The 14,765-nt window shown below is 41.1% G+C and overlaps 2 protein-coding genes across 3 annotated transcripts in view; both read right to left on the bottom strand.

The window, feature by feature from the left end:
• Positions 1 to 891, bottom strand: part of hmcn2 (hemicentin 2) — a 40,993-nt gene extending 40,102 nt beyond the window's left edge. The window contains exon 1 of the mRNA XM_061278993.1: positions 420 to 891. Within this exon, the coding sequence (XP_061134977.1) occupies positions 420 to 675 (256 nt within the window). The 5' untranslated portion in view covers positions 676 to 891. The remainder of the gene's footprint in view (positions 1 to 419) is intronic.
• An 894-nt stretch (positions 892 to 1,785) lies between these two features.
• Positions 1,786 to 14,414, bottom strand: LOC133154734 (neuronal calcium sensor 1). 2 transcript variants are annotated; one of them, XM_061279662.1, is made up of 10 exons: positions 14,135 to 14,414; positions 13,411 to 13,523; positions 12,478 to 12,588; positions 10,113 to 10,137; positions 5,778 to 5,916; positions 4,463 to 4,541; positions 4,116 to 4,204; positions 3,749 to 3,826; positions 3,202 to 3,309; positions 1,786 to 3,014 (listed from the first exon to the last, which is right to left on the bottom strand). In XM_061279662.1, exons 3-9 carry the CDS (start codon positions 12,539 to 12,541, stop codon positions 3,211 to 3,213), a joined length of 573 nt encoding a protein of 190 aa, XP_061135646.1. In that variant the 5' UTR covers positions 12,542 to 12,588; positions 13,411 to 13,523; positions 14,135 to 14,414; the 3' UTR covers positions 1,786 to 3,014; positions 3,202 to 3,210. The 2 variants fall into 2 exon arrangements, with proteins under 2 accessions (XP_061135646.1, XP_061135644.1); XM_061279660.1 differs by having other exon boundaries at positions 1,786 to 3,309.
• Between the last annotated feature and the right edge of the window lie 351 nt (positions 14,415 to 14,765).

The raw sequence follows: 14,765 nt of genomic DNA, 5'->3' as shown, positions 1-14,765 counted from the left end.
TGAGTGGCAGTTTTGAGTAAAACCACATTATTCAAATTTCATTATTCATTATTATTAATATTATAACAATTTGAACGATTGAAATAAAATGATAATAGCATATTGTTATGATGGAGATGTTTTTACTGGGACTGTGTTTCAAATATGTGGTTATTATATTAAAAGGTAAAATACCACATATAACCACAATATTGCACTTTTCCGTCCATGCGATCCAAATTTATGGCGTCTATCAGTTTAACTTGCTGTTGTTTCGTGTATGTAACCCCAAAACATATGAGTTAGATATAAAGAAGTAGGTTGTATTTTACATATTTATTCATGCAAAAAAGTAGTTTATAGTTTACATATTTATTTATGCAAACAGATACTAACAAATCATTTACTAAAACGTGCATTTAATCCAATTGACAGTATACCTGGATCATGGAACGGAACCAGAACAAAGTTTTTGATGGGTCTGGTCCTTCGGTTGAGGGTCTTTTCCAGGATCCGCGAGGCGCCATCGATCACCTGCTTAAGGTCGTCGTACATGGATCCGGTCACATCGAACACAAAGGCCAGGGTCGAGGCGCTGTCATCCGACCCGTCGCCTTCCTCCAAAGCCGGGGATGCCCGGAGCCTGTGCACGCTGCATAGCACCAGGACCAGGCAAGTTATCAAGACACACTTCATCTTTTTGTATTCTACCGCATCCGTCTGCAGGAATGAGACGCGTCAGCAGGTAAAATGTTGTTTAAAGTTTAAAAAAAATGTAAAAAAATGAGCAGGCGTATAAAAGAGCAGGCGTGACTATTTTAAATGGGCAATACACTTGAGTAGAAAATGCCTCCAAATGCGGTGTGAAATAGGTCCAGAGGAGCACATCCGTGCGTAAAGTTTGGAGCTAAATGTGGAGAGGCTCACTTGTGCGGCACCCGTGGAGAGCGTGTGCTCTACGCTCCAAACGGGGGCGGGGATAGGTATTAAAAAGTTCCTGCAGAGACCCAACCTGACTTGGATGCAGGAGTGCGTGTAACTTGACCCCGCCGTTGCAGCCTTTAACCCGATTCAACATGCCCCTTCGATCCATTTTGCGTTTAGAAAGGCTAGATTATATGCGTACATAAGCACCACAAGGACGATGTTTAAACATTGTCACAGTCTTGTTTTTATTGTCATGTTTTTTTATTCCGTTGGTTGAATGTAAATTAACACGGCAGAAGCTTGACATTCCAAAAGATGGCAAACTAACCTGATAATAAGAAATGTGGGCAAAGGTTTCAGTTTTCATTAACGCTGACAGTTGCAGCAATGTTTCTGCCACCAAAAGAATCAACCTATTTATTTAGTTAGAAGTGCATTAGTATTTAAGAGTCAGAAAAAACAAGGGGAGAAAATAACGCAACCACACCAAACAGCACTTGGGAAAAAAAAACATTACTTATTCAAACACAACATTGACGGTGTCTCAAACATTTAATCTGTTTCTATAATCTGCATCCATTTCAACCTGGTGATCCTGAAAGGGGGATCCTTCCATCTGTGGTCCCTTCTCAAGGTTTCTCATTTTCCCCCTGCTAGGGGTTTTTAAGTTTTTCCTTGCCCTTTTGGGAGCTTAAGATCAGGGGATGCTTTGAGAATAATTGTCAATTTCTGTCTATGTGAAGCCCTTTGAGACTGCTTGTGATTTAGGGCTATACAAATAAACTTGACTTGACTTGACTATAATAACTGCATCTGAAAGAAAATGTGTTAATGTAGTGACATGTAAAAGACTTAAGAAATAATACTAGAACACACAACCATTGAAATGCATTTTATTATGTGCTCTCTTACTGATCAATGACAGGTAAATGGCATTTGTCATTCAGTAAATTATTATTTGCATAAGGCATAACATCAGTGACAGAGCTTAAATGTGACCGCTCCTACAACAAAACAAAAAAAATTGGTAGAAGGCATGATTGCATGCTCTGGTTTCACACATCAGGACAACTATTAAGTGGACAATAGTAGCCGCAGAGCTCGCAAAAGCTTTACAATCAGAACTGGTGTTTGTGTCTGTCGCTGTCTGCTGAATGTGAATGAAGGTGATACGCTCAATTTAAATTGATTCACAGGCTGCAAATATAGTAAAACAATCCATAGAAACTTGCCTCTCCTTCAACACTGTTCCACAAATAAAAAATCAGTTCTCTCGGGAAAGAAAACTCAGCGCGAGAACAAAAAAAAATCCCACAATTGTAGTGAAAAACGCAGTGCAAAACATTTCAACAGATATGATAAAAATAAAACTTCATTCCAGTTTTAAAAGGTGAAAACTCCTGAATACAGCAAAGCAGGAACTAAATTGCCATAATACTATATTTACATATTACAATACACTGCTTTGTAACTTACCAAGTAAATTAGTGCTCACTCTATCACCATGCAAGACACTTTTCCATGTTAAACTCAAGACTCCAGGATGACAGCACAGCGTCCACTTGTGAAAAGTCTGGCAAAAACCTCCAAAGGAATTCAGCTCCTGGGACTTTGGCAGGGAAAGAAGACGGCTGCGACGTTTGCACAGATGCACACAGTAGCAGCAGAACAAATGTTGAAATAACGGTGGGTTTTGCTGCCAGGTTTGAATGGCATCGCAAAATGTGCCCACAATCCCTGATGGGAACCTATACAATTGTCAGATTGTCAAATCCTCATCCTGGACGGATCGCTAGGAGGCCGCGATGCACTCGTTTGATGGTGCTGGATGCGTGTGATCCCAATGCTAAATTGAATCCGTCGAGCGAGGTGAGGCGAGGCGAGAGATGGCCATTTGAAATAAATATGTCTTTGCTCAGACCATGCAGGATAATGACTTCAATGGTGCGTTCAAAATATGCATTCACAAGATCACTTCACAGCTGACAAAACGCTGAGCACGATGTCAGCAACAATTGGCAGAGGCTGGTGGATTACATGCGGCGGAGAAAGAGGCTCTTCGCTCGGCACTGAAAGACCATTTGATTGCCAGCAAACAAGTGGGTCGCCTGAATAATTCATAAGAACAAACTGAGAACAGAAAGCAGCTGCTTTGCCTTGGATTCAGGCCAGTCGCTGATTTTTGTTTCTTTTCTTTTATTGGCTCAGATGACATAAGGATGGCATAATATTGGATGGTCCGAGCTTCCCCTTGGCTAAGTGTGCATGTGGCTTGCACATGAATACTTCACTCACCTTACATTCTTAGACTAGACCATCATAGAGAGAGAGTGCTTGCACAATAGAGGGGTCGGCCTTGGAGCCCTCCTGAAACTCCTGCAGAGTCAGTTTCCCGTCTGCATTCTGGAAAAGGAACATGAGACACAGACGCCATCACCACAATATTACCAGCAGGGGGCTAACAAGGCCCCAGAGTGCACAGCACTTTGGCGCTTTTTGCTGCTATTGGAATTATGCTGGCTCAGTAGGCTTGGACTTTAGTCAGTTTGTGACACAAATCGCCAAGTGCAGCTTGGACACACCCATGCAGAGCTCATCTCATCATTCACAGAAGACAAATAGATTTCCTGAGCTTAGAGAGTGGCCAAGGAGACTACCAGAAAATGTTGACAGTATGAATGACACAATGATAGATACAGCTTGTACTTGTAAATTTAACAGTGCCAATCTCAATTCCGTGGAGGTAGCCGCTACGCTCTTTTTGATGGCAAACAATACACACAATCTGCTCTTGAAGTCAATGCACAAGTCAAGTCTGTAGAAGCAGTATAGAAACACTAACCTTGTCCATCATTGCAAAAATACGGTCAACTCGTTTTTCTGGTGTGTTTTCTTCTTCTGGCAGCTCTACGGTGTTTCCCTGAAATACCAACTCATTAGCATTTTAAAAACAAGTAGGTGAATCTTCCAAACAGCCCAAAGAGATTGTATATAAGAAAAACACCAAAACCAATAGTTGACTGTGTGTATTTATTGCTTTTTCTTTGGCTTTTTTCCCTTCTTTTCCAGGACTTAACCACTGAAGCACTTCCTGTAAGGAGTTTGTCTACGCTCCACCCCTTTTTTCCAGGTGCTTCAGTTTCCTCCCTCATTTAAAAAGCACCACGTTTGGCTGATTGAATATTAAACTATTACTAATATCAACTTACCACCATCTGATAAATGGCATCGACTATGTTTAGCATCTCATCACGAGTGATGTAGCCATCATTGTCCAAGTCATATAGCTTGAAAGCCCCTGAAAAGAGAAATCAAGTAGTAAAGTGAGCAAAGGCATTTTGTGAGCAAATGCCATTATTCAAAAGTGACCTAAATAAATTCAACTAACAAAAAACATTTACTAATTAGCCATAATTCAAAGGATTTTTGAAAAATTGCTTCAATAGTTAAACAAAACTCAAAACAGAAGCAATTTAAAATGCAAATCAACCAGTGACACCCAATTTTGAATCCTCTCATATAAATGTCAACAATAGTGAGAGAGGGTACATCTTACATCTAAGTTTCTCATCCAGAGTCCCGCGAGAAGTGACAGACAACGCCTGGATGAACTCTGAGAACTCAATGCGTCCATCCTAGAAAATGGCACAAGTGAGAAATAAAGATGGAAGACTTTTAGTTGACATTTACACTTCTTCAGCGATGTCCTTGCAGCATGCTGCACAAAACAGGGCCAGACATTTATTCCAAGTTTGTTGCTATTTTTGCCCAGTATCTAGCTCTCTCTAGAGGCAGAAATATGACACTTCTAGTCATTAGTTAGATGGATGCCAATGGCTTCCAAGTCTAAAAAGTTATACTCCACAGACACATGACTGAGTAGGAAGTAATCCTTTCAGGCTTTTCAATATGATGGCTTCATCATACCTGACGTAGTAGAAATGTTTTTCCCTGAGCTATGACAGCTCATCTATGCAGATAGTATGTATGCTTTGTATTGTGCATCATTACACTCTGGGTTGGACAGGACGGTCATGTTCTGTGGATTCAGGCTGAGTCATCACTCAGTCGCACCGTGTGATGAATGCAACAGCAACCATCTGATATAAAGTGGCTTCCTGTTGGTGCTGCATTCAGCCTCACTTCCTGACTAGATTCTTTTTAAAATTTTAGCTGTGTGCTCGAGATCACACTATTCCTATTGTTGCAAAGTCATGACCATGAATGATAAAGAACACAAGCACACAGGTATGTTTTCAAACACTGATGAGTATGATGCTTTACTAGCTGACCGCACCCCACCCAAAATTAGTCCCTGACCTACTTTGGGGTTACCACTTGTGACAATCAATGCTCAACATGGCCAGTGAAGCTCTCTCTAAACTATCACAAGCAGACATTTTCATTGCATAAGTCATAAAAACTGTTGAGATCTTCAACCAGAGTGTGCCTGATGCGAGTGAAGGTCATAGATAAACATCAGCCAAAGGGGGACTGCCTCATCTTAAAGAAACACAGCATCTTAAAGAAAATATTCTTTGGCATAAACGGGTTACAAACATGTGTCCCTGTAACCTGTGACTCAAATAAGATGCTAATGAGCAGTTAATTTTCCCCTAATTGAGTCTTCAGGATGATATCAACCTGGATATGGAGTGTAAATGCATTCAAAATTCTCCCAGTCAAATTATTTTGAACAACCACGGGAAAAGGTGACGTCTACACTACAGAGGCCTGTAGCGACTAGATATCTGTTGCTAGCTACTGTCTTCCAATAAAAAATATTTCCTATATATTTCTGAATAAATCGACAACCGACTGGACAACCCAACCCATGTTTTGTGCTACGATTGAAAATATAGATGACAAACCTTATTTTCGTCAAACACGTTGAAAACAAACGAGGCAAACTTTGTGGGATCTCCAAAAGGAAAGAACTGCTTATATATCTTCTGAAAGCCCACAGAATCAAGCTGTCCACTGGGGCAGTCTTTAATGAAGCCTTTGTACCTGTCAGGAAAACACACAGATGTAGGTAAAAAACTGAAGCAATTAATACGTAAAGGTAAAAAACGCAAGAGTAGCGTTATCGTGCTAAAATCTGCAATGGACATGTAGTCAGGATACATCTGATAAAACAGGTGAAATGCAAAGCTCTCATCTCTCAAATCGCCCCAATCCAATAGCAACACCAGAGTGGTTTGAATCGAGAGAGTGACTTTATGTATAAAAAGATAGAAGCAATTCATAAGCAATTTCAAAGCCGTCACTCAAAGGTGGGAGGCTTTTTTGTACAGCTCAATCAAGTATCAAGGCAGCCAGACTGAACACTAATAATTTCATTACGGCAAGCAAGAGAGTCTTTATGCCAGCAGAGACCAACTTTTTTTTTTTTTTCAAACCATAGGAGACACTAAAAGGTGAGGCCATTCAAAGGCTCTGCAAAGTGCATGACATCAACTATCTTTATGACTTACTTATTAGTGAGCTTTTGTAAATGTCCATTACTTTTCAATTGAATTCTGTATGGCTCTATTTTTAGAGATTTCCATCGATTTTGTATCCAATCTTAATTACATTAAAATCACTTTCCCACAGAATAACAAAAAGAAATGTCAGGATAATAACACCACTCACGTAAGTTAGAAAATGCTTTTCAATAAGCCAGCATGGGTGGGGTGCTCTAATGAAGACAATAACTGCTGGCTCCAAACTTCTATTAAACTACTTTTAATCTACTCCGGAGCTGATGAAAGAAGCTCTTTCTAGTCAAGATGGTAGTGCTTTGATGCAGTGCTGCTACAGGTACAGAAAAAAAAGAGGTAGAAAACATATCACATTTAAATTATTGGGAGAAAAGTGGAGGGATAAAAGCATGGCTCACTATTATACAGCATACAACCAAAGTGGGATTCACAGTGCACTATAGATAATCTGTATCATCTTTCAGGGCCAAAGCAATTTATGGGAATTCCCCGGAAAGCTTTACCTGAAGGTTATTATATCGAGCAGGCAGGATAATGCATTCATTGACATAAACTCATGCTCACAGGCTGTTCTCTGGTTAGACATAACAATATAAAAAGAAGCATTTTACAGTCATGGAAAAGAGTTTCTGGCCAATGAAAAATGATACACACACATATTGCACGGTGAATCCCAATTTGGTTGTATTATGTTGCATAATAGTGATCCATGTTTTGTAAATAAATGAATAAAGTGACATACATAAAAAAACACACACACACACACACAAAGTATGTAGACATCTTATCAATTGACAAATTGTTTAGGGCACAGGTGTCAAAAGGGCTCAACTCACTTGACATAATAAACCACATCAAACATTTAAATGTTGAAAAACGTATGTTCTATTTTTTTATTTAGCGGGTATGATTTCCACATACTACTCAAACTAGTAATCATAATATGAAATTAGTTTTTAAGTTACTACGAACAAGTATTTGCATACATCACAATTTAAATGTATCAAGTAGTACGCATTGTACGTTTTTTTGCGCCCCTTTCTTAATGCACAAAATATTGCAATATTCTAGTTTCGTTACACTGTAATAAAAGCCTTTAAAATTGCCTGTCGTGGTCATGGGTTATGCGATGTATATGATGGATAGATTTTAATCTTAATTTTAATCTTAATTTTATTTCAGACTAATTTTAGGAACATGTCTGCCCTCTGTTGGCAGTATTAAATAACAGCACCAGCAATCAATCAGGCTATCAGATATTGAAGTGATCGTATCTCACTTGCGAGCTTCAGTTGGCGAGTTGGAGAGTCACTGTGTGTGCAAAAAGAATACTTGGTGTTTAAAAGCACGCCGTTTTTTTTTGTGTGACCAATAAATCATAATGTTTGCTTGTTGTCAACATGCACGTGTGCCCAGTTTTTGATAGAACATTGATTTTCCATCCACTGAGTCCTGCGTGCGATCCTCACAATAACTTTTGGCACTTTTAAACTCAGATTTATTGATACTCATAAATATTGTACTTACAATGTTAGATTTCTTACTTGTGTCATATTTGCACAAAACATCTACTGCTAAAACTATGTACTATATTCTACCGCTTGGTCTTTTTTATCATTGATGACTGGAAAGCTTTATGAAGCTCGATTTCTTCATCATTAGAATAAATGGAAATGGGATGGTCGCCTTCAAATCTTTGTACGGGAAACACGTCATGAGATGCTGTGCATTTAGTCCACCAAATACACTGTATGTCAGACGTATCCAAGCAATGTGTTCTTTCCATAAAAATTAAATATGTTTAGGTTATTGTAAGTCAATGATATGGTAACCAAGGGGTTTTAAATTTGGATGCTCCCAATTTTGAGAAACTGGGACGTATATTTGGTTTGCAAAATGTATGTTTAGAAATTTCTCTCGGTAAGGTAATTTAAAGTCTGTCACTTTTGTGAACTAGTATGCATCACTGAGATAAGTGTTGAATCATCCATTATTGGCGAGATGCTTAGTCCTAAAATTTAGTCAAATACTGATCCTTTGAAAAGCTGCAATGTGGCTCAAAGGCAGAAGGACTCAATGGTATGCTGTAGATTTTTCTGAAATCATTTTAAAACTCGGTCGCTAAAATATTTCACTTATTGGTAAGTGACTACTGTTTGTTTCACAACCAATCACACCATCACTGAGGGGAGAACTGAAACCATGCTGGTTAGGTCGAGTGTATCACTCCACCATCACGGACTTTCACCAAGCATGTAATGAGGAATCTGATGAAAGACAGTGTCAGCACAGTGTCAGCACAGTGTCAGCCAGTCCTCACAGCCTTAACCACAATCACCTTCACTTGTCAAGAACATGAGCACATATTAGACATTTGACTTGGTGACAGATATAGAGCCTATGCTTGGGGTCGTTGATGCACTTGCAGGGCCATAGCAGAAGTAAAACTGGGCACAAGACCACGATTAAGAACTGAAAGGGAAAGTATTCCTTGCACTGGTCCTCAGGTCACAGTGACATGTTGGTACAGGAATTCAAATTATTTTGTGGATATTACAAAGGGGAACTGATTTTCTGCAAAACACGAGCATTTCTCTAAGCCTGCTAATTTTTGTGTCTGTGAATGTGCTCTAATTACAAGCCATCTGGCATTTCCCTTGGTGGAATTCCTTCTCATCCTTCACCCTCGGCAGTGTTGATTGCTGCTAATCTCCGAGTGACAATTCATGCAAACGTTGCCATGAAAAAATAGTGCGTAATGGTGCTCTAGCTTGCATCCTAGGGAATTGGGGTTGCTTTTCGACCGCAATGCACTAAAGAATAAGGCCATTGCTAGAAGAAGCAGAAACCTCCAACGCTCTATCCCTTACTAGCCTTATGAAAAGTGAGTCGCTCTCAAAGGCTGGCCTCTTTTCACGCATGGTGAATTAGATTGTGAAATGAAAAAGACAAAAACAAAGCAGGAGAATTGAAGTGGGAACATTGGAGAATGTTTGCTTTATTAGAGTGCTCCTTTTTATCTTTGTTTTTTCATCCTCCTCAACAATAGCCACGACTGCAGCATCCTTCATCAAACAAACGAGAGGACTGCGCTCATGCTTGAATCATCTTTGTAATGAAGGTGAATTGCTTGCTACCCCAGCACCCCCGGGTGTCAGATAGTGCCTTCACAATTACATTTGGAAATTCACACCCTCACAGTAATAATCACTCTCACCACTGTTGTGTGACTTCTTCTGGTCTGGGGTGCCTCTTCCGCGTAAATATGTGTCATTTTGATCGATGCAAGTACTGTCAATGTTACATCACTGTGTGGGCTCTGATCTGAAAAAGGATGGGGTACAGATGGAAGGAATACTTCCCAGAAGCCTTGTGAAGTATCAGGTTTTGTGATGTTCAAATTCTGGAAAGTCAAATTTCTAAATGCCATGGGCATTTTTCTCTTTTCAGACAGTCTTGGTCCAAATGGAGCAAAAACGTAGTTGACACATTAGCGTTACCGGCAAGGCTTCAAAGTCATTCCTTTTTCAGAACAGAACAGGGTGGAACAGTACTTCAAATAATAAAAACTCTTTTGGCTCAGCCAAAGTATTAACCTGCAGTTTGATTGCATGGCATCATATATACAAGTCACACATCCGAATTAATTGCAGACAAACTATGACAAAATGTGTGACTTGTATCCTGAAAAATAATTGAAAAATGAAATCCCACACTTACCATTGTTGCACTTCTTTCTCTGTAACTGCAAGAGAAACAGAGTAGTGGCATTAGCTTATGGACAAAACTCATAGCACCATTAAAGATCACCGTTTTGGACATTAAAACTGTGGCATCAATCACTCAAGTGAAAATAGCAAGAGATTTGAGTGGATAGTTACTCCAATATTTCATGGTATCAGAAGGTTTCATGAAAGGATAATTTATCCGGGCTACTTAGGAGGAAACTAGTGCAAGTGAACCCTCAGGACCTGTCAAGAGGAGACATAAAGGCTGAGCAAAGAAGGGTCACTCAGCCACAGCGTTGACAAAGAGGACAGTTAGAATGGCTTGATATGTTATCACTGCTGCACGGGCACTATCTTGCAGCTTTACATTGTCTTCAAATCTGTCCAGTTTAATTGGTGATCATTAAGCAACACATAAAGCAACTCTGGTTGCAGTGCGTGCAAAGGAAAGGGCAACCAGAGCAGAAGAACGAAAGGTCCCAGAAAAATGTCAGTACAATTTCAGCATGTCTTTTTAACACCCTATGTTGCAGGGCGTGTAATCTGAGCCATATTCAAGCTTCAAATTGTGAGATCTATGATAGTTGCTCATATAAGGGCTATTACGCAGGAGGCCGGGTCGAGTAGCTTTCATCCGTACAACTCACCTAGAAAGGCTTCGTGTGCCCTTGGCATTGAATGTCACAGTCAATCTAACGCCCGTCAGCCAAGATAAACTTCCATTAAATTGCCAATGTAGTCATGAAATGGAAGTAGTTCAACATGGCTAAGCTTGACTTTAGAAATGTTATATAACTCAGTCAGAGCCAATGCGCAATAATGCAATGCGTCCATGCAAGAAAACGCAGCGCCTACTCGGCCGGTTGGCCCTGGAGGGTCTGCTAAAACCCGTCCCGCTTGCACTATGTCACTGTGAGCTTCTTCATAGCTCTGACAACACAGAAGAATCATCACGCTATTAGATAGGCCAAGCCTTCACCCTAGAGACATTTTAATAGAACCGCTGGTGTTTCCATGCGACGTTAGACTGAACACTAATTCTGACCGAATCGGGGATCTCTTGAAGCATTCTTCTACTCTTGTAAGCTTTTCAATGACTGTACAATGTCTTCATGTTCAGTTTAGAAAAATGTCTCTGCTTCTAAATCACACTCTTGACAGCGCTCACTGCCGGCCATGCCTTGGTTGTTTTTTTTGTCAACACAAGCTATTATTTTTACTCTTTTTTCACTATGGAAACAAAGAGACACGTAGAAAGAGACATTTCCTCAGTCCCAAAACTGTCAAGAATGAAAGGAAAATGGTGATGAAAATGGAAACAAAGGTTGTCATGGGAGACCAAGAAGAAGGTAGCAGGATGTATCAAAATAAGATTGATGGGAGGCTCAAGTCAAGGAGAGATAGGAGAAGGATCTGCAAGAGAACAGCTTGGTAGGATCACCAGAGATGAGAGGATCCTCAGCGATGGTAACCAGATAAGATCCTAATTACTATTCCCCTCCCTGCACAAAGCGGGCAATTAGTGGATGGAGCCAAAGAGAATGGATGAGCGAGAGGACATCAACGAGCAGGCCAACCCAGCTTGAAGCCACATCTTCCTCCACAGCAATTTCCTGCCGCAGCGACCCTCCTTCCCTCTGCTGCAAATAGTGCCACCATGCAAATAATAATAATAACATTGTGCGGTTAAGCAGCCAATGGATGTCAGCCCCCACTCACACCTGCACACTTGACAACAATGACAATTATAATAATGATGATGATGTTGTGCTCCAACAATAATACACACAGAAATGGTGTCTTTCAGGAAAGACAGCATTTCGATCATTATCAAACTGAGCTCAAAGCTGATTGAAAACCAAGGGGGAGAATGTTAATGTTTAGTTTATGTTCTGCAAGCGGAATGAAAATAAATGATCAGGAGGAAATACAAGAGTGCATCTACCTATAGTGTGGACGAGTGGTCCTGTCCCAGAGGGATCATTTGCCTTTGCAGTGTCAGTGTATTTATTTCTATGCGAATTAATTACATGGCATGCAGCATGTAAACATTTTTTAAAACCTACGTCTCAACGAAAGCATACACAATGTATGCCTATAACGCAGAGCCTGAATTATCGATATTAAAATTTGTCAGAAATCAGATTGCTTTTTTCCCTGCAACCTGAATCTAATTGGTGCCATTTTAATTTATTCACTTACAATAGAAATAAAAAAGTGAAAAGTGTGCCATAAGAAGAAGCTGTAATAATGCACATTTTGCTCTTTAACTTTTGTGCAAGCTGTCATTGCAATTTAAAAGCGCCCGCAGGATTTGCTCGTTAAAGACGTGCAAAATGAGACCAGAAGATACTCACAGTACGTTTTCCTCGTCAACTCCTCCACCACCTCTGGCTTGAGTTTGCTGTTGGATTTACCCATGATTTTCAGCCCTCCGCAGCTTCAAATCCACCTGGTATTACCTCGATCTGGCAGAAACATAAACAAAGACAGACCAGTTCAGGCCAATGCAATGACACCAGTGAAACCAAGGAAACACACATTAGTGAGGTTTGATGCGGAAGAATGAATCCACCTCCCGCCAAACCGAGAGACTATAGCGCAAATCTGCATACACTCGCCATTGAGCCAAAGGTCCCCGTAATGAAGGGCCATCAGGCTGTTGCGATATCTCCAAGCATGCAGCAGCTCCATTTTTCACAGCAATTCGTGGGAGAAGAACGGCGCTTGGATGTCTCTCTACCTTCATCCTTGGAAGCAAGTCACCACTCGGCGGGTGAGTGAAGCGCACTCCCACGTGCCACATTCACATTACTGATCTTCTCCCATCCCTTCTTCCGCAATATTCCCCACACACATATATATATAAACACGCAATCTTGACAGATGAGATGAGGAGTTGTCTAAGAAAAAAGTCAATCAACAAATGTTGCACTAGGAAAACTATAAACAAAAACAACATAGAGAACCTTTCCAGAAAACAACAAGAAGCCTGTTTGGTGCGTCATTGTACAATTTTAGGAGCACCCCCTGCTCTCAAAATAAGTTGTCTGTCAAGCTTATAGGCAGATTTGACGAGTAAAGGTTCTCTCCTCCTCCATTCTGACTCATAATGCCCCCTCGTTGCTGGCTTCAAGACAACATGGTACGGTGATTTCCTCCTCTCCTACGAGCGCAGCAGATAGGAGATGAGTGATCATAGAATTTCTCTGAACCAGAGGCCCGCTGTTGGGATACATTGATGCCGGACTGAAGCCATACATGAGTGAAGTATTGTCGTGTGCAAGCACCTTCACTGCACACATCTGCATGTGTCAATGGCCAGTGATGTCCTGCTGAGGGAAGTCATGCTGGTAAAGATCATCTTGTGTCCTTACAAGTCCTGGGCTGCAAGGTATTGGACCTGAACACACAAGAGAACAGTAATAGATGGCTGATGAGCGAGCAGGAATAGATGATGATGATGTAGTGGAAATGAGTCGTATGTGGTCACCTCAAACCACAGACTGCTGGAAAGAAGCTTAGAAAAATCTCTAAAGTATTCACCAGTCAGAGCTGAACGAAAAAGGAAAGTGTTGGCATTCACATTTCGACTAACGGAGCCGATGTCAATTAAATTAGTATCCTAAGAGAAACAGGTGGGGGGGAAACGATCAACTCATATGAGCGCGACCACATAAAACCAATGTCAAGGATAGGCAAAGAGAGTATCGGTATATTTAGGATTTCTTTCCATATATGACGTGGCATTTTTTTTTTTTTTTTAAAGCATCAGAGATCGTGAGCGGCTGCGGCTACGGCTGGGGCGGCGGCGGCGGCGGCTGCCGCTGCCGGAAGGATGTTGCCTGGCAATACCATAGCAACACACAGTTTATGGTTACAGTACAACAGCCACTGCATGTCTTGCTAGTCATTCAGCTCGCTACGTTTTGCACTAAAATGCATACTCGCGAAGCTATGAAAACAAGTGAGAAAATACAAAGAATAAGATTTGATGACCAGTCAATATTTTACCTGAAGTACAGAAAAGGAAAGGCGCTGTTCCGTCAGCGTAGGAGAGAGCAGAGATGAAGTGCTGGCCCTGTTGCCTCGCGCATGGCCGCTTGTTGTGCTACTCCAGCCAGTCGCCGACAGGGAGTGACGTTCAATCGAGCTGCTGGACTCAGTGCGCACACATTCGTGACTCAACGCGGTGCGTGCTTGCGCGCCTGCAAGCGCGCGCGCGAGCGTGCGCTCATCATTTACGCTCTAAAACAAGCGAGACCAAACTTTTTCCTTCAATGGCAACACAATAAACAAAATAAATCGAACAGAAAATGTTCCTAATTTCAGGGTGGTCAGCAGCAGGGACGTACACACATAAATGTTTCAAGGGGTGGCCGAGGTGACACAACACCTCCACAAGGGGTGGACGAGGGGTAGTCGCGTGTGCGTCAGTCGTTCTTTATCATGCCATCCACAGGCAAGATGTCAGAGTTTGGTTCATGGTTCCGTCAGAAAGCCGGATTAATTTCCAATGACGGTTGGACTCCATCAAGGCTGCCCTTTGTCCCAGATTTTGTCCATAACATTTGTTTATACAGAATTTCTCAGCCAACCAAGGCATTGAAGGCGTCCGATTTCTAGGTCTTTTGCAGATGATGTG

Source organism: Syngnathus typhle, linkage group LG5, assembly GCF_033458585.1.
Source record: "Syngnathus typhle isolate RoL2023-S1 ecotype Sweden linkage group LG5, RoL_Styp_1.0, whole genome shotgun sequence".
Taxonomy (NCBI): Eukaryota; Metazoa; Chordata; class Actinopteri; order Syngnathiformes; family Syngnathidae; genus Syngnathus; species Syngnathus typhle.
The sequence above is the reverse complement of the archived record's forward strand: the minus strand, read 5'-3'. Positions and strand labels throughout refer to the sequence as shown.

What these genes read in the sequence shown, in the direction of transcription:
- LOC133154734 (XM_061279660.1), bottom strand. Translation starts at nt 12,541, where the DNA reads ATGGGTAAATCCAACAGCAAACTCAAGCCAGAGGTGGTGGAGGAGTTG. An exon ending in GTTGACGAGGAAAACGTACT is followed by an intron (nt 10,138 to 12,477) that starts GTGAGTATCTTC and finishes TTTCTCTTGCAG; the next exon opens with TTACAGAGAAAGAAGTGCAA. An exon ending in TTTTTGCAATGATGGACAAG is followed by an intron (nt 3,310 to 3,748) that starts GTTAGTGTTTCT and finishes TTCCTTTTCCAG; the next exon opens with AATGCAGACGGGAAACTGAC.